Source organism: Mauremys reevesii, linkage group 13, assembly GCF_016161935.1.
Source record: "Mauremys reevesii isolate NIE-2019 linkage group 13, ASM1616193v1, whole genome shotgun sequence".
Classification (NCBI taxonomy): domain Eukaryota; kingdom Metazoa; phylum Chordata; order Testudines; family Geoemydidae; genus Mauremys; species Mauremys reevesii.
The window spans coordinates 6,098,682-6,117,316 of NC_052635.1; the positions used below are offsets into that span (position 1 = coordinate 6,098,682).

The following is an 18,635-nucleotide window of genomic DNA, read 5'->3' on the forward strand; positions in this document are numbered from 1 at the left end:
ACCCAGGAGTCCTGGCTGCCAGCCCTGCCTGCTCTAGCCCTGTAGACCTCCTTTCTGTCACAGAACTGGAAACAGATCCTAAGTGTCTTGTCTCCCGCTCTAACCCCTGGGCATGCAGCCTCTGAAGAACCCTTTCACCCATGGAAGGACGCAGCTGGGAGCATGGAGAATTCTTGGCCCTCGGCATTCACCAAATAAATGGACTGCACCATGAAACAGAGAGACTGAGAATGGCTGGGAGCCTTTTATTGATCCAAAATCCCCTCCCCGATCCTGCCTGGGAGCGTCCTGCAGGCCCTGGGAACACAAATGCAAGAAGCAATGAGCATTCTCTGCCCCATCACCCAGTGCACTTCAGCTACTGCTCTCCTGCCCCAGAGTTAGGACCTCGTAAACCCCCCCCAGCTAAACAGGGTTGGCTAGACCCACGCTCACAGGCAAAAAATTGAAGAGAGGAGGGCGTGGGAGGACTCACTAGGGGCGCTCTCTTCGAGTCTGTTCCGGCCCCAATTCCCCCATGCAGCTCTAGGGGGCGCTGTGGTGCAGGGAGCAGTATGGGGCCCTCAGGAGAGGTGCTGTCCTAGTTGGAGTCAGTAGTGACTCCAGTACCCCACTGAGGTGCTAGTTGGCGCTATGCTGCAGGGAGTGTGTTGGGGGCTCGGTGTGGGGTGCTGTCCCAGTTGAGTCCTTCCTGACTGTAGTACCCCAGTGTGCTGCTGGGGGGCGCTTCACCATGCAAAACCACCTTCTCCACCACTCATGGTCATTCTGGATCCCCTGGCATTTTTCATTCATAGCTTTCCTCTCCCAACAATTCCTCCTCCAGGTTCCAGTGGATGCAAGAGTCTCCATGTCCCCATCTCATGCACAGCTGTTGCATGGTCCTGCTCCGATTCCTGGCCTTGGTTCTGCCCCTTGGCCTCTGACTCCAGTTCTGACCCTTGCCTCCAATTCCTGATGGCTGCTCTAACCACTGGCCACAACTGCCCTTGTCTCGGTCACTGGCATTAGGATTGCCTGCAGCTCAGAGGGTTGGTGATGTCTCACAGGTCCCAGACGTCCCCTGTAAACCCACTGCTCTGAGCTGAAATTCTGGAGGGGTGCGGGATGGGGGTGTGGGAGGGGGAGGGGACATTTGAGACCTCTAAAGGGTTATTTTCTTGGGAACAGTCCATGCTTCAGAGCTGCCGCCTTAACCAGTTACCTGAGTGCTACAAGCAGCAGTGAGAGATGAGGAAGATGAGACCATTGATGATGAAGAAGGAGCCACCCACCACCAGGAACCGGAGCAGGAAAACTTTGTCCGCTGCAGAGACTGTAGAGAAAAGAATTCCCCTGTGAAATGATGCAACGAATCTTGTATTTGGTTATCTGCTGCCCCCTAAAGGAAGGATTGAGACTCTCTCTCCTCTCCGCCCCCCCCCCCCGTGTGTGCGCAGGTGCAGGTATGTGCTGCCCCCTGGTGGAGGAAATGCCGCCAGCTCTACAGGTGTGTGACTCACTCTCATGTGGATGGCTGCATAGCATATACATGTATTAACGCTGCTGCAGTGACTTCAGTTGTTATACAAGGGCAGGGGTCCGTGCTGTGGGATCAGTGGGTGCCGCCGTGTTCTGCCCCTGATACTGCACATTTCCCCAATACGCTCATTGTGTTCTCTGCTCTCCCTTTGCATCATGTGACATTGTGGGGAAGTCTTTATCTTGGTAGATAGGAAGCAGGAGTTTCCTCACCTGTCACATTGATGTTCACAGCCTGGCTCCTGGGGGACTGGACCCACTTCCGGCACACTTTCTCCTCATACCCGCAGGTGAATTTCCCAGTGCTGTCGGGACCAGCCCGGGGGATGCTGAGCACAGAGGCATTCATAGAGCCAGGCCCTGGTCCTGTGGTGTTGATCTGAGATGGTGTGTTCCCAGGGATGAACTCAACTCCATCTTTGTAGAAGTGGAACCTTCGCTCACCGGTGTCCCTGGGGGCCGTGCAGGTGATCAGCAGCGGGAGCCCTTCCTTAATCACTCCAGATGGGGGATCCAGGCTCAGTGTCGGTTGGGAAGGAGGATCTGAGAGGAGCAGCAAAAGGAAGGGGTTAGCAGAGGCAGGTCTCATGTGGTGTGGGACACCAGGCTAGTGGAGGAGATTAAAGAGGTGAAATGGTTTTTATTCAGAGGGACTTTGGGGTATCTGGAAACCAAGAGACTGGAAGTAAATTTAAATCCCTTCTGAGTCAGTGTCTTTCCATTGCCACCAGCATTGCCTAACTCCCTGGTGTCCATGGAGACCTTCATCGATGGGAAAGCATTGAGCACATACATAAGGCCCATTCCCTGTGACCAGGATGACTCTGAGTTGGAAGGTCCTATTGGATTCTGCAGTGAACTGGACTAGCCAATGAAGGTGGCCAAGTTAGACAGACCTGTCTTTGGTATTATTGGAGACCATATCGCTAGACATTGGCCAGCATATAGATCAGCAATGTTGCTGGAAATTGGCAAGTCATGTTGTCACTTGGGTGCCAATCTTGGGCTGCTGGTTTTGGCTATTGTCCCTTTTGTCAGCCATATTGTTGGCTGTTGGGTTGCTATGTTGGCAGTTGCATTTCCATGATACTTCACTCACATTTTGATCATTGGCCATATTGAAAGGCCATGCTAGGCAGCCATATCGTTGGCTGTTTGGCAATCATGTTGGCAGTTGGGTTGCCATGTTGAGTGGTTTGGGCCTGCTCATTGGCCATATGGAGAGGCTGTTAGGTGAGGCTGTTAGGTGGTCATGTTGTCTATTTTGGGCCCAATTTGATACTGCAAGAGACTCATCAGAGAATGGAAGGAGTGGGGAAAAAATCACAGATCAGGAAAGAATTCTTACCAGGTTCTGGAGAGGAAAGAGGAGAAACTCTGGAGACAGGCTAATGAACAGAAATTAGTTCTGCAGGGTCAATTTCACCCCAACAACATGATCTCACCCTCTACGGCTATGGAGATAGGTTTACTCTGCTGGATGGGACATGCCCCCAGCTTAGTAACATTCACTCCTACAGCTGGTCAGAAGAATTCCAACTAAATAGGTGTTTCATTGGAATCTGCCAATTTGTCGCAGTTGAAATGTTTCATGCAGATGGTTGGATTTCAACCAAGTTCTGATGGAACCCGAGCCAAGTTCCATCAGAACCACCTGGCTTCCTTCCCGCTTGCTCACCCAGCATGGGCTCCAGCTTCTTGGTAAATGAGAAGCTGAAGCCTTGGAAGATTTAGCTCCCAGGGCTTCCGGGCTCACCCGGTGGATGGCCCCAGAGTCGTGACTCCATTCCCTTCAAGAGAGAACTTTGAAATTCTTGGCTTTTGTTCCAAACTGGAATGAAACCAGATTTTGAACTATGGAGATCCTCAGTGAAATGGGATCAGCTTACCCAACCCATCATCCAGCTCCATCGAAGAGCAGCATGAATGGGGGACTCACCCAGCACTGAAACAGAGACCGGTTGGCTTCCCACCGACAGTATGTCTTGCCCATCCTGTGCTGTCCAGTATTTGCATGTATATGGTCCAGCATCAGCCATGTGAAGTTCAAGGAAGACCAGTTTGTCTCCCCCGCTTGGGCCAGGGGCCTCCGTGGACATCTCCTCACTTCTTTCTTTGTAAAAGCTGTATCCTGTCACCTTTCCGACTTTGGGATCTACGCAGCTGAGTGTTGCCTGTTCCCCCAGCAGGTACTTGAGGCAGGGGGGGTCCAGAGAGAGTGAGGGGGGTGGTGGTCGGTCTGGAATAGGAGCAGAGGGGTTAGTGTAAAGAGAGTGACTCAAAGTGATACCCGATTCATTAGTACAAACAACCCCACACTTTGGTTCCCACCCCCTAGCCAATGAACTATCCCCAGGACCGCCCAGAGGGGGCGCAAGTGGGGCAATTGCCCCAGGTCCCGCATGAGCTGATTCCTCTCCAAGGGATGTATCTCAAGAGGAGCGGCGATGTGGGGAGCATGAAGTTGTCTCTGAAAAATGTTCATCCCCAGTTCCCATTACCAGAGCGCTCTGTCTGGAGATACAGTTAGTTAACAGATAAAACACCACTAGGTGGCGCTCACGAACATGTAGCATGGTTCTTGGTAGAACGATTTCCACTGAATGGATTTTTTTTTCCATTGGAAAATGGGGTTGTTGTTTTTTATGTAAATGGGAAAGAAAATAATTTCCAATGATTTTGTTTCAGTTTCTGAAATTATTACATAATAAGGAAAAAACTGGAAATAAAACCTGAGGGTTTTCCCTGAAAAATGAAAAAAATCAGGATTAAAAACATGCAACATTTTGAAAAATGTGTGTTTCAAAACCATTGAGTTTTCCTCCACATTTTCTTAACTCTCACCACTATGTTATCATTTTCCATTGGGCAAAAGATGGGAAAAAGTTTTCCAGACACAAATGAATACTCTCGTTTATAAGTATGGAGCAAGAATCATAGGACTGGAAGGGACCTCGAGAAGTCATCTAGTCCAGGCCCCTGCACTCATGGCAGGATGAAGTATTATTTAGACTATTCCTGACAGATGTTTGTCTAACCTGCTCTTAAAAATCTCCAATGATGGAGATTCCACAACCTCCCTAGGCAATTTATTCCAGTATTTAACCACTCTGACAGGTAGGAAGTTTTTCTTAATGTCCAACCTAAACCTCCCTTGCTGCAATTTAAGCCCATTGCTTCTTGTCCTATCCTCAGAGGTTAAGAAAACCAATTTCTCTCCCTCCTCCTTGTAACAACCTTTTATATACTTGAAAACTGTTCTCATGTCCCTCTCAATCTTCTCTTTTCCAGACTAAACAAACCCAATTTTTTTCAATCTTCCCTCAAAGGTCATATTTTCTTGACCTTTAAGCATTTAGTCTCTCTTCTTTGGACTCTGTCCAATTTGTCCACATCCTTCCTGAAATATGGCACCCAAAACAGGACACAATACTCCAGCTGAGGCCTAATCAGCATGGAGTAGAGTGGAAGAATTACTTCTCGTGTCTTGCTTACAACACTCCTCCTAATACATCCCAGAATGATGTTCGCTTTTTTTGCAACAGCGTTACATTGTTGACTCATATTTATCTTGTGATCCACTATGACCCCCAGATCCCTTTCTGCAATACTCCTTCCTAGGCAGTCATTTCCCATTTTGTATGTGTGAAACTGATTGTTCCTTCCTAAATTGGATACTTTGCATTTGTCCTTATTGAATTGTGTCCTATTTACTTCAGACGATTTCTCCAGTTTGTCCAAATCATTTTTAATTTTAATCCTGCCCTCCAAAGCACTTGCAATCCCTCCCAGCTTGGTATCATCTGCAAACTTTATAAGTGTATCCTCTGTGCCATTATCGAAATAATTGATGAAGACATTGAACAGAACCGGACCCAGAGCTGACCCCTGCGGGACCCCAATTGTTATGTTCTTCCAGTGTGCTTGTGAACCACTGATAACTACCCTCTGGGAACGGTTTTCCAACCAGATTTGCACCACCTTATAGTTGCTCCATCTAGGTTGTATTTCCCTAGTTTTTTTATGAGACTGTCATGCAAGACAATATAAAAAACCTTACTAAAGTAGATGTGGTATATCTTGACCACTTCCCTTCATCCACAAGGCTTGTTATCCTGTCAGGTTGACACGATTTGTTCTTGGCAAATCCATACTAACTCTTTCTTATCACCTTATTATCTTTTAGATGTTGGCAAATTGCTTAATTATTTGCTCCATTATTTTTCCGGGTACAGAAGTTAAACTGACTGGTCTATAATTCCCTGGGTTCCCCTTTTTATAGATGGGGACTATATTTGCCCTTTTCCAGTCTTCTGGAATCTCTCCCATCTTACATGACTTTTCAAAGATAATCACTAATGGCTCAGATATCTCCTCAGTCAGCTCCTTGAGGATTCTAGGATGCATTTAATCAGGCTCTGGTTAGCTGAAGACATCAAACTTGTCTAAGTAATTTTTAATTTGTTCTTTCCCTCTTCTGATCCTACCTCATTTTCACTGGCATTCACTATGTTAGATATCCAGTCAGCACCAACATTCCTGGGGAAAACTGAAACAAAGAAGTCATGAAGCACCTCTGCTACTTCCCCATTTTCTGTTGTTGTTTTTCTCCCCTCATTGAGTTACAGGCCTACCCTGTCCTTAGTCTTCCTCTTCCTTCTAATGTATTTGTAGAATGATTTCTTGTTACCCTTTATGTCTCTAGCAGGTTTGATCTCGTTTTGTGCCTTGGCCTTCTAATTTTGTCCCTACATACTTGGGTTATTTGTTTATATTCATCCTTTGTAATTTGACCTAATTTCCACTTTTTGTAGGACATTTTTTAAAATTATTTTTAGATCATTGAAGATCTCCTGGTTAAGCCAGGGTGGTCTCTTGCCATGCTTCCTGTCTTTCCTACACAGTGGGATAATTTGCTCTTGTGCCCTTCATAAGGTCTCTTTGAAAAACTGCTAAGTGTCTTCAATTGCGTTTCCCCTTAGATTTGCTTCCCATGGAACCTTACCTACCAACTCCCTGAGTTTGCTAACGTCTGCCTTCTTGAAACCTATTGTCATTATTTTGCTGTTCTCCCTTCTATCATGCCTTAGAATCATTAACTCTATCGTTCATGATCATTTCACCCAAGCTGCCTTCCACTTTCAAATTCTCAATCAGTTCCTCCCTATCTGTCAAAATCAAGTGTAGAACAGCCTCTCCCCTAGCATCTTTCTCCACCTTCAGGAACAAAAAGTTGTCACCAATTCATTCCAAGAACTTTCTAGACAATCTGTGTCCTGCTGTGTTATTTTCCCAACATATGTCTGAGTAGTTGAAGACCCCCATCATCACCAAGTCCTGTGCTTTGGATGATTTTGTTAGTTGTTTAAAGAAAGCTTCATCCACCTCTTCTTCCTGGTTCGGTGGTCTGTAGTAGACCCCTACCATGACATCACCCTTGTTTTTTACCCCTTTTATTCTTACCCAGAGCCTTTCAACAAGTCTGTCTCCTATTTCCATCTCAACCTCAGTCCAGTGTGTGCATTTTTAATATATAAGGCCATACCTCCTCCCTTTTTTCCCTGCCTGTCCGTCCTGAGCAAGCTGTACCCTTCTATACCAATATTCCAGTCATGCGTATTATCCCACCAGGTCTCTGTGATGCCAGCTATGTCATAGTTGGGTTTGTTTACAGGCATTTTGAGCTCATCCTGCTTCTTCCTCATACTTCTTGCATTAGTATACAGACATCTAAGATACTGATTTGATTCTTCTCCCAGTTCTGTCTTGTATCTCCTTTATCCCTGCTATAACAGCCCATGCCCCCACCTAAATCTGAACCTTCTCCCAGGTCTCCTTGTTCTTGACTTACCTGTAGGTTTTGGTCACCTGCCTCCTTCGAACCTAGTTTAAAGCCCTCCTCACTAGGTTAGCCAGTCTGTATCCAGATAGGCTCTTCCCCATCTCTGCAATACCATCCTCGCAGCCAGGCATTCACCTCCAGGATGCATCTGTCTCTACCTCACAGTATCATTAGTGCCCATATGGATGAGTAGCATGGGGTAGTAGTCAGAGGGCCAGATGATCCTCAACAATTCCTCCATAAGATTTCAGTTACAGGCCCCTGGCAGGCAGCATACCTCTCGGGATGCCATGTGGGGATGACAGATGGGTGCCTCCATCCCCCTCAGAAAAGAGTCACCAACCATCACTACCCTACATTTCCTCCTGGGAGTGGTGGCTGTGATTCTCCTAGCCTTGGGGGTACATGGCTTCTCCTCCTCCTCCTTTGGGGGTGATTCCTCATCGCTCATTGCCAGGGCAGCATATCGATTTTCCATCACCATGGTGGGTGGGTTGGGAGTAGGGGTGGAGCACTGCCTTCTGCCAGAAGTAACCAGCAGCCAGTGTCCTCCATGTGACAGAACCATATCCTCCTCCCCCGGTGGTGTGACAGCAGTCGTCTGTAGCTGGAGAGCTTCCTAAGCCTTGGATGGCTCCATATGAATTCCTCATGGGCACGGATGCTCCTCAGCCTAGCCACCTCTTCCTGTACCTCTCCCACCTACTTCCTGAGAGATTCCACCATCAGGCACCTTTCATAGAATCACAGAATATCAGGGTTGGAAGGGACCTCAGGAGGTCATCTAGTCCAACCCCCTGCTCAAAGCAGGACCAATCCCCAGAAAGATTTTTGCTCCAGGTTCCCTAAATGGCCCCCTCGAGGACTGAACTGACTACCCTGGGTTTGGCAGGCCAATGCTCAAACCATTGAACTATCCCTCCCCCTCCTCACCCTGGATGCCCCCCACAGCCTTGGTTTCTATGAGTGGGAAATGCAGGCCACAGTCTCTGCAAATCCACATCAGGATCTGGGTAGAGGCATCCATGGTCAGGTTGTCTGTCTGGATACAGGTGGAGGAGGCAGGAGCAGCATTGGCAGTGGCGATGAGGCCCTTCCTAACCATAGCGACTATATTGCAACTCCCTCCTACAAACTCCCTCTCAAAATCCCCTGAGCACTAGCTCCCCTTGGTTGCTTAGCCTCCGGCTTTTAAGGCTTCTCTCCTAGGTCAGCCCCACCCCCTCGTTAGTCACACGGGGTGGGGGAGGGAGGTGATCACAAGGTTGACTGAGGTTGATCAAACATGATCAAGGATAATCCAGGGAACAAAGGCTCAGACAGGCCCCAGACACACACAATCCCACCTGACCCAGTAACTGAAATAACTGAAATAACCTGAAAGAGAAAGAAACACACAAGCAGTCAAACAAACTCACTCACCCCAAGGTTAGTACTCGCACCTTGTTCATTCAGCTGGGGGATCGCCTTCTCCCCCTCTCAAACTGCCCTGTTCCCGGTCTCCTGTTTGCCAGCTGAGATGGTGGGTGAAGGAATATCGTTTATTGGACCAATTGTCTGTTAGTGGAAGAGACAAAGCAGAGCTCTATGGAGCTTGAAAGCTTGTCTCTTTCACCAACAGAAGTTGATCCAAGAAACAATATTACTTCACCCACCTTGTCTCTCCAATGTCCTGGGACCAACACTGCTCCAACGACACTGGTACAGCTATTGAAATGCAACATTTCACAGAATCCTCCAAATGCTGGGCTGGAAGGAAACTCGAGAAGTCACAAATGCAACCTCCTGTGCTGCGGCAGGACTATCCCAGGTGGATGTTTGTCCCGGGGTGGTTATCCCCCATTCAGTAGTTGTGCATTTGATTTTTTTCCTGTCCTGATGACTATCTAAGTGTTGCACTTTGCACTTGTCTTTATCGAATTTCATCTTGTGGATTACAGGGCAATTCTCCAATTTCTCAAGGTCCTTTATAAATATAACTTCATCAACCTACAATAAAGTTCTGTCTGCTTCCCCTTTAAACTTCTTGAGATTGGGAGGTTCCCACGGGGTGTTTTGATTTCGACAAAACCAGATACTTCGATAAAAACAGCTCTGGTTGAAACTTTCCAGCCAGCCCTGTGAATAGCTTAGTCTTGTACATAGGAACATAAAAGCAGCCATACTGGGCCAGACCAAAGGTCCATCTAGCCCAGTATCCTGTCTTCCAACAGTGGCCAGTGCCAGGTACCCCAGAGGGAACGAACAGAACAAGTAATCATCAAGTGATAGCCCATTCCCAGCTTCTGGCAAACAGAGGCTAGGGACACCATCCCAGCCCATGCTGGCTAAAAGCCATTGATGGACCTATCCTCCAGGAACTTATCTAGTTCTTTTTTGAACCCTGTTATAGTCTTGGTCTTCACAACATCCTTTGGCAAAGAATTCCACAGGTTGGCTGTGTGCTGTGAGAAAAAATACTTCCCTTTTTTTGTTTTAAACCTGTTGCCTATTAATGTCATTTGATGACCCCTGTTTCTTGTGTTATGAGGAGTAAATAACACGTCCTTATTTACTTTCTCCATACCAATCATGATTTTATAGACCTCTATCATATCCCCCCTTAGTCATCTCTTTTCCAGGCTGAAAAGTTCCAGTCTTATTAATCGCTCCTCATATGGAAGCTGCTCCATACTCATAATCATCACCTTTTAACATCTCCTCACTGAAATCTCTCCTTCCCCCCATTCATAAACTCATTATAAGGTCAGAAGGGACCATCTGTGATCATCTACCCTGATTTCCTGTAGTATAAAGCAGGCCAGAGAGTCCCACCCAATCATTCATCCATTGAGCCCATATCTTGTGGTTGAGGTAGAGCACGAAATACTCTTCCAAGCCCCATTGACAACTGAAATGCTAACACGTAGTCTATAAGAGCAAGGCTCTAACCACTGAGCGATGGGGCCATTGTAGCTGGAAGATTCTCCACCTGATAACATAGACTCACCGTAGACATTTAGGGTGATAGGATTACTCAGTTTGGATGGGATCTTCTGCCCAGGTGGCCAGTATTTACAGCGGTAGGACCCGGAGTCATGCACATTTAGACTAGGCAGATTGTAGGTATGGGGAAGCTGACTTTGGGTCTTTGGAGAGTCCACTTCAGCTTCATCCCTTAGAAACTGGAACTGCATGGCCTGGTGCCCTTTGGGTGTTAAGCATGTGAAGGTAACAGAATCGCCAACACGGTAGGTGGAATATTCTGGGCTCACAGTCAGCAATGGCTTCAGGGAAGCTTCATCTGGAAGCAGAAAGTGGTTTAATAATATTTCCTAGCGATTTTCTTCAGTCAATCTCCAAGCATGAGGGCGGTCCCATTATCCCCACTTTACAGATGGGGGAACTGAGGTACAGGGTGTGGAAATGACTTGTCGCAGGTCATGCAGCTGGCCAGGATGGCTCTAGGCCACAACTGAATAAAAGCTGCAGCAAGTAGCGTGTGACAGAGGTTAGACGCCCGCTGCCACCCCTACCACCAGGCCATCCCAAACGTGCAATCTATGGAGTCATCCCAGCCCACCCCCTAACCTGCCCAGGAACCGAACTTCTTCAGCTGACCCCAGGGCACAGTCCCATAGCAACAGCGGGATTCCCACCTGGATCGGACTCCAGGTCCCCAGTGCAGTATCTCGTCTCAGACACTTTGCAGATGTTTCAGGAGAAGCTGCATGGGACCTTGCAGATGTGGAATAATCTCTCCTCCTGATCGCTAAGAGTTACTGATTGGCCTAAGCCCTGAAGCATGAAGCTTAATATCCCTTCCAGTGTTTTTTGTTAGCATTATTCTAACTCTGGCTATTCTTGTTAAACATACAACCCCCTCTTTGCATTTTGCAAAACTTGTGTCCTCAGCCATGTCTTGTGGCAGTGAGTTCCAAGCCCAGTGATCTGTTGTACGGAAAAAAATATTTCTTTTGGCTGGTTTTGAATTTGCCACTTTTCAGTTTCACTCTTTTTATTGCATTATGAGTGGAGCTGTTTGAAAAATGGATTTTTTTTGGTTGGAAAAGTCAAAAAGAAAATGTTTTGTGTTGGACTGAACATTTCTGAAATATGTGGCACACCGAAAAGTAACAACAGCAAAAAAATCATTTAGCATTGAAGGAACCATCTAGTTTAGACAAAATCAAAATGTCTTGTTTTAACTTAGAGCATTTTTACACATTTCTGACATTTAAAAAAAATTAACGCGGAGGGAAATGTTGAAAGGAAACATTCTTTCATTTAGAAAATACCAAAACTCTCCATTTTGTTTCATTTCCCTAAATGAAAAATGGGATGAAATTGACATAGTTGCGAAATGTTTTGACATCACCGAATCTGCCTTTCTGGATGAAAAAATGTTGTATGTGGCAAATGTTTGCGCAGCCCGAGTTGTTATAGAATTGTAGGACTGGAAGGGACCTCAAAAGGTTTTCTTATCCAGTCCCCTGCGCTCAAGACAGGACTAAATATCAGCTAGATTTATGAGACAAGAGACTTATGAGGCAGAACAGAAGCTCCCAGCTGAAGAGAAAATTCCAGTCTCGTTCTCTACAATTTGATATGTCTCATTCTCAAACACACAGCTGCCTCCAAAGGCTCAGGAAAATAAGGTCAGTGGAGCTGTGAGGGTGTACTGAGCAATGGCTGGAACAGGGAACGTGCAAAAGCTCTGGGGTCGTGGTGAGTCATCTTTGAAACCATGAGCTCCCCCTGCGACTCTGTGGCCAAAAGGGCTAATGTGATCTTTGGAGGCATAAACGGGAATCGTGGAAGGGACTAGAGAGGTTAGTTAGCCCCTGTAGCTGAGACTGGGGCGACGGCTGCTGGAATCCTGCGTCCAGTTCTGGTGTCCCCAATTCAGGAAGGATGGTGATAAATTGGTGAGGGGTCAGAGAAGAGTTACGAGAATGATTAAAGGATTAGAATGAGAGACTCAATGAGCTCAATCTATTAGTTTACCAAAGAGCAGGATAATGGGTGAGGTGATTACAGACATCAGCACCTACGGGGGGACCAAAAATGTGATAACGGAGTGTTCACTCTGCAGCAGGGATGGGCAAACTTTTTGGCCTGAGGGCTGCATCAGGTTTCATAAATTGTATGGAGGGCTGGTTAGGGGAGGGGGGTCATGGCCCAGCCCCCACCTCCTATCTGCCCACCCAGGACTCCTGCCCCATCCAACCCCTGCTGTTCCCTGATGGCCCCTCTGGGACCCGTGCCCCATCCACACACACTCCTGCTCCCTGTCCCCTGACCACCCCTGGACCTCCACCACCTCATCCAGCCCCTCCTCTCATTCCTGATGCCCCCCCCCAGGACCCTTGTCCCATCCAACCACCCCTTCTCCCTGTCCCCTGACTGCCCCGGAACCCCTGCCCCTGACTGCCCCCTGCCGCCCCATCCAATCCCCCCTCCTTTCTGACTGCCCCTGGAACCCCTGCCCCCATTCAACCCCTGTTCCCCCCGACCCCAATCCACACCCCAGCCCCCTGACCACCACCCCAAACTCCCCTGCCTTCTATCCAACCCCCCTGTTCCCTGCCCCTAGCGTGATCAGATGTCCTGATTTTATAGGGACAGTCCCAATTTTTCGGTCTTTTTCTTATATAGGGTCCTATACCCCCACCCCCTGTCCCGTGCTGCCTGGAGCACTGGTGGCTAGCAGAGCTACAGCCGGGCCACACCGCCGACACCGATGCCACCGCGCAACACAGAGACCGGGTCAGGCCGGGCTCTGCAGCTGCGCTGCCCCAGGAGCGCACAACCCCACCGCCCAGGGCATTGCGTCGGCAGCGGAGCAAGCAAGCTGAGGCTGCGGGAGACGGGGAACAGTGGTGGAGGGGCCGGAGGTAGCCTCCCAGCCCAGGAGCTCGGGGGCCGGGCAGGATGGTCCCACAGGCCGGATGTGGCCCGCGGGCCGTAGTTTGCCCACCTCTGGTCTAGAGGACTAAGGTCTAAGAAGATCTAATGACTTTAATCCTGATAAACCCAGATGCTCTCAAAATCCACATACAGGTCCCTCCCCACTTTGAACCTTGTTAACTCTTGGCCTTTGCGACATCCTGTGGGCAGGAGAGCCGCAGTCTAACCACAAGTTTTATGTACGTGTGTTTGAGGGGGAAAGGCCCTGCCCCACGCCTGCAGCCCCTTTCTCTCAGGGCAGGGCAGGATTAAGGAAGGAGTTCCTGTCTTGTGCAGTGCACCAGATTTGTCAATACTAGTCCTGGCCATGACTAGGAACAATGAGGAAGCTGAGTAGCGAGTGCAATGCACAAATGAGCTTTCCTCCAGGACTGCAGACCGGGGGCGGGTGGGAGTGGAAGTCTAGTCATAAACCATTTTAAACATTTCCTTTGCAGCCGTGCTAGCAGCCCCTGAGGAACAGACTGTCTCCTTCCCAGGACAGGCGTCAGCTGGGTGAGCTGTCCGTACGCCATCCTGTTAACATACAGAGAACCCCCAAAACTGAGCCATTACGTAACTCACTCTTCAGCCGTTGAGCATGCTTGTGTGTGGGGAAATCACAGCTACTCATCGCCTGGGGGGGTGGGGGGGTGTTCGGGGGCAAGACAGTTTTCCCAGCGTGTGAGAATTTGTGACACTTTGACATTTTTGTCCAGTTCCAAATTGTGAAGAAAATTCAATATCTCTCAAAGTGTGTGAATCTAAAATCTGAGCAACAATCCAGCGGGGGGTCAATGGAAATGATGGGTTTGAGAGGCCCACATTTGGTTCTCCAACACTTTCATAGTGCAAATTTACTAACATTTCCAAAAAAAGAGGTTCACCTTGGAAAAATGAAAGTTTTCGGTTCAACCATGTCAAAACTACTTTCACCCAAAATCTCAAAATTTGTTTAACCATTTTTCCCACAAAACTCTTGCTTTCAGCAAAGTGGCATTTCTCAATTAAAAAACAAAACAAAACAAAATGTCACTGGAGAATTCCTGACTATATCTAAATATGAGACCCTCCAACTCCCTTCCCCCAGTGGCCATCATCCAAGTCTAGACTGAAGCAGGTATAGGAGACACACTAGAAGGGTAAGAGGCAAATAAGATTGTGGAACTCATTGCCACGGGAGGGGACTCCAGCTCTAACTATAAGAGGGGCTGAGACCCTCTGACTCATGTCCCTCAGGGGCCATCCTGTGAGTCTGCACTGACGCAGACAGTTTGATTTCTCATACGACACTTTGAAAGAGCAAGAGGTAAACGAGACTGTGGAACTCAATGCCACAGGATGGAGCAGATCTGCATGTGATAGGACCCGAGACCCTTCAACTCATTTCCCTCAGAGGCCACCTCCTGAGTGTCGACAAAGTGGACAGTTGGCTTCCACAGGAGACGCTTTGGAAGGGGAGCGGGCAAGTGAGCCTGTGGAACTCATTGCCACCAGATGGGGTTGAGGTAAAAGACTTAACAGGATTCAGAGAGGGCTGGGATGTTTATCTGACTGCCACAAGCTACCAGAATTTATGCCAATGCAAATGTTGCCAGGGGTATGAAACCTCAAGCTTCAAGCCTTAACCCAGTCTCTACCCACTAAGGATCAAGGTGAGAGATTCGAGTGCGGGTCAGATTACCCCATGCCTTTGGGCACTGGCTGCTGTCAGAGACAGGCTAGTGGAGTCAACAGACCTTGGTTCCTATGCTCCTATGGGGCCCCTTGAGCCATCCACAGGGTGGACATGGGTTTGGGGTAGAAAACCCCTCCTTTCCCTCTAGGAGAGAGCGTTACCTGCGGGGGCCGCCGGCCGGGGGAGGATCTGGAGACAGGCTGAAAGAGAGAAGAGAGGGGATGAGGGCTCCGGATGTGGGACCGAGGGACGCAATGAGCTCAGGACAGACAGGCGGGGTGAGGCCGAGGGAGGTCACTTACCCAGCACGGGCAGAAGGAGAGTTAGCGCCATGCAGAGCTGGTGGCTCAGGGGCTGGGAGCTGGGTTCTTAGTTCTGCCACCGGCCCCGTCTCCAAGCTGCAAATTAGAGACTCATCCCCTCTGCACATCCCCTGTGGCAGGAAATGCAGATGCTAGGCCACACCGCCAGTTTCCCCTCGGAAATGTCAAAACCCTGGGCAGGCCAGCTGGGGATGATGCACCATCTCCCACGAAGCCTTGCCGTGAAGCAATGGTCTCTTCTGGTCTTAGAGGCTGGAACCAGCTTTGATTCCCACCCCCCCGCCCCAGACCAGACCTGGTGCACCCTAATCTCCCACACACACCCACCAAATTCATTCAGAATCCATCAAGGTGGGGCTGGATTAGAAAAAGGAACAGATCCCATATCTCATTCCCTGAGCCAGCCAATCCCCTGCCCTGGGGCTGGATCAGAGCCGGAACTCCCTATAGGGCAAAGGCCCTGTGCCCCATACCCCACATCCACATGCCACCCACTCCCCCCAGTTGGAATCCCAGTTTCCCATGCTCTAACCAGTAGAGAACACTCCCTTCTCAGAGCCATGGCAGTTTATTGATTTAAACGCCAAATCCTTTTAAGCTCAAGTATAAATCAACCCTAGAACAGTATCGGCAGAGTTCAGCTGCCTTCCAGAGCTGCTGGGTATTTTGTTAGGAGTTATAGCTGCAGTAGTCTTGTCTTTCACATAGACGTGTTCCACCCTATTTGGACTGCTGCTTTGCTCCTGGGCTCAAAATGAGGTTCTGTGGCAAGGAGTCCCACCGGCTAATGCTGCATTGTGGGGTTTTTTTAAATGTGACTATTTCTGTATGTTGGTGCAGACTCAGCCGGGAGATGAGGACAGCAAGTGTCAAAGCGTCTGCCAGTGTGAGGAGAGGAAGGACGTGTTTTTGTTTAAGGGATTGGAGCTGGGCTCTGATGACCTCGATTCATCTGCTGCTCTGCCATAGACTTCTGGTGTGACCATGGGAAAAGCTAGTGTTGTCAAAGTGCCTAAATCCCCCATGGAATCCAGTGGGAGTGGGGTGCTTAGCTTCTTTATGCTCCTGTTACTCTCTCTGACTCAGTTTCCCCATTTATCAACTGTGCTCTAGCTCACGAAAGAGAAAGTTAATGGGGGGACTTGATCCAAGTTTGTAAGTACTGTGACAGACCCAGCCCAGTGGGGTACAGGAGCCAGAGGAGAGGAAGTGTGTGAGAGGAGCTGGGAATGAGAGGCACAAGGAGCTGAGAGTGAGAGGCTGTGCTACTGGAGGACTAAGGAGTACAAGTGTTATCAGACACCAGGAGGAAGGTCCTGTGGTGAGGATAAAGAAGGTGTTTGGAGGAGGCCATGGGGAAGTAGCCCAGGGAGTTGTAGCTGTCGTGCAGCTGTACCAGGAGGCGCTCTAGACAGCTGCAGTCCACAGGGCCCTGGGCTGGAACCCGGAGTAGAGGGCGGGCCCGGGTTCCCCCCAAACCTCCCAACTCCTGATCAGACACAGGAGCAGTTGACCCAGACTGTGGGGAAGATCACTGAGGTGAGCAAATCTGCCAGTAAGCACAGGACCCTCCAAGGTAGAGGAGGAACTTTGTCACAGTACCTAGATGGAGACCAAATATGTGAGAATGGGCTCTGCAATCTAGCTCAGAAATGTCTGACATGAGCCAATGGCTGGAAGTTGAATCTTGACAAATTTGGACCGGAAATAATGTGTACATTTATAAGACTGAGGGTAATTAAACAGTGGAACAATTTCTCCACGGGTGTGGTGGAGTCTCCATCACTGGCTGTGTTTCAATGAAGACTGGATATTCTTCTACACGATCAACTCTAGGCTGAAGCAGGAATTCATTCAGAGCAGTCCTATGGCCCATGTTATACAGGAAGTCAGATGGGACGGCCGCAGTGGTCTCTTCTGAACTCGGAAGCCATGAATTGATGGAAATACACGTCATGCTGAGAAGGTCGCACATCCCTTGTCTGAGTGGGGATCTGTGAGGGCAAATCTCCTAAATATTTGGGAGTCATCCAATATCTTCAGTGATGGAGACAATATCAAGACCTGGGTGGAAAGCTCATGGAGTGGAGAACATTGGGCAGATATGATCAGCACTCAGAGCAATGGGCTTTCTAGTCTCGGAGACGAGTGGGCCATTTTGGAAAACAAGTTGGTGATGGACCTGGGATTGTGGGCAGCTCCCTTCAGTTGATGCCATGTGACTCAGGAGTTAGTTGTGTGACCTTCTCAAGCGCCCTGTTGGGATGTCTCCTCTCTACGGGCAGGGCTCCCTCCAGACTTGGGATTTGCAGTCCCCCTGCAATTTCTGGTGGTCTCAGGTCTCGTCTGAGCTCATATCCTGCAGCGCGCACTTTCCCAGGGGAAGGAACGTCGGCGAACCTTCCCCATGAAGTTGGAATGAGATCTTTGGCCCACACCAGGGGCCAAATCACATTGACAAAGTCGATGCAATAACCTCCAAGATGCTGGGTTCGTTACCTCCTCTTCACCTAGAAGGGTGGCAGGGTACCCCAACTGGAGGGCTTTGTCCTATCACATCTCCTCTTAGCACCATCGGCTCCAGTCCCAACCCACTTTGGCAGTAACCAAGAGTTATTCCCCCACTTCCCCGGCAGCTCCTTGGATGAACTGAATTTGCTGGCTCTTGGCCCAGTTTGATGGCTGCCCGTATGGCACAAGTGCCTGACACTCACCAGCTGCCTTCCGTGACTGCTGGCTAGAATGAGCGATGGACAATGTCCTTCCTAGAGTGAACACAAGGACATCAGGTCAGTGGTCCAGCTAGCCCAGTATCCTGTCTTCCAACACTGGCTGTTCCCAGATGCTTCACAGGGAAGAGTCAGAACAGGGCAATCATTGAGAGATCCATCCTTTGTTGTCCAGTCCCAGCTTCTGCCAGTCGAAGGTTTAGGGATTTGCATCTCTGACCATCTGGGCCAATAGCCATTGATGGACCTACTCTCCATGAACTTCTCTAATTCTTTTTTGAACCCAGTTATATTTTTGGCCTTCACAATATTCCTGGGCATCATGTTCCATGGGTTATGTTCTTACCATATCCCTCCTAGAAGGGAAGTCCTTCCAGGGTGGGTGGGACTGTGTTTTTCGGTGGAGGGTAGATTCAGTTATTCATGGCCTTCTCCACCCCACGCCCCAATGGCCCCATCTGTGCCAGAGGTTCCCCATTTCTCAATCCCTGTAACTCCTTCCAGCCAATGGAAAGTCTCCCCCAAGTCCCATCTGGATGTAGAGCATGAAGCTGAAGATGCAAAGGAGGAGGATGCATCAGAAGCTTGGATGACCCCCAAGATCCCAGATGGGA

At 48.9% G+C, this 18,635-nt stretch overlaps 1 protein-coding gene across 3 annotated transcripts; it reads right to left on the minus strand.

The window, feature by feature from the left end:
- Window positions 1-239: 239 nt before the first annotated feature.
- LOC120381057 (Fc receptor-like protein 5) lies at window positions 240-15,361 on the minus strand. Of its 3 annotated transcripts, XM_039499093.1 has the most exons (7): window positions 15,272-15,361; window positions 15,131-15,169; window positions 10,353-10,646; window positions 3,461-3,760; window positions 1,735-2,064; window positions 1,205-1,315; window positions 240-297 (listed from the first exon to the last, which is right to left on the minus strand). In XM_039499093.1, the coding sequence occupies exons 1-6, from the start codon at window positions 15,300-15,302 to the stop codon at window positions 1,212-1,214; spliced, it is 1,098 nt and encodes a 365-aa protein (XP_039355027.1). In that variant the 5' UTR covers window positions 15,303-15,361; the 3' UTR covers window positions 240-297; window positions 1,205-1,211. The 3 variants fall into 3 exon arrangements, with proteins under 3 accessions (XP_039355027.1, XP_039355028.1, XP_039355029.1); XM_039499094.1 differs by lacking the exon at window positions 15,131-15,169; XM_039499095.1 differs by lacking the exon at window positions 10,353-10,646.
- Between the last annotated feature and the right edge of the window lie 3,274 nt (window positions 15,362-18,635).

Excerpts from the sequence above, each read along its gene's own strand:
- LOC120381057 (XM_039499093.1), bottom strand. The coding sequence starts at position 15,302 with ATGGCGCTAACTCTCCTTCTGCCCGTGCTGG. Across the intron at positions 3,761-10,352 it reads TATCACCCTAAATGTCTACG|ACCGACCACCACCCCCCTCA; the intron begins GTGAGTCTATGT and ends CTCCTATTCCAG. Across the intron at positions 2,065-3,460 it reads GGTCTCTGTTTCAGTGCTGG|ATCCTCCTTCCCAACCGACA; the intron begins GTGAGTCCCCCA and ends TGCTCCTCTCAG.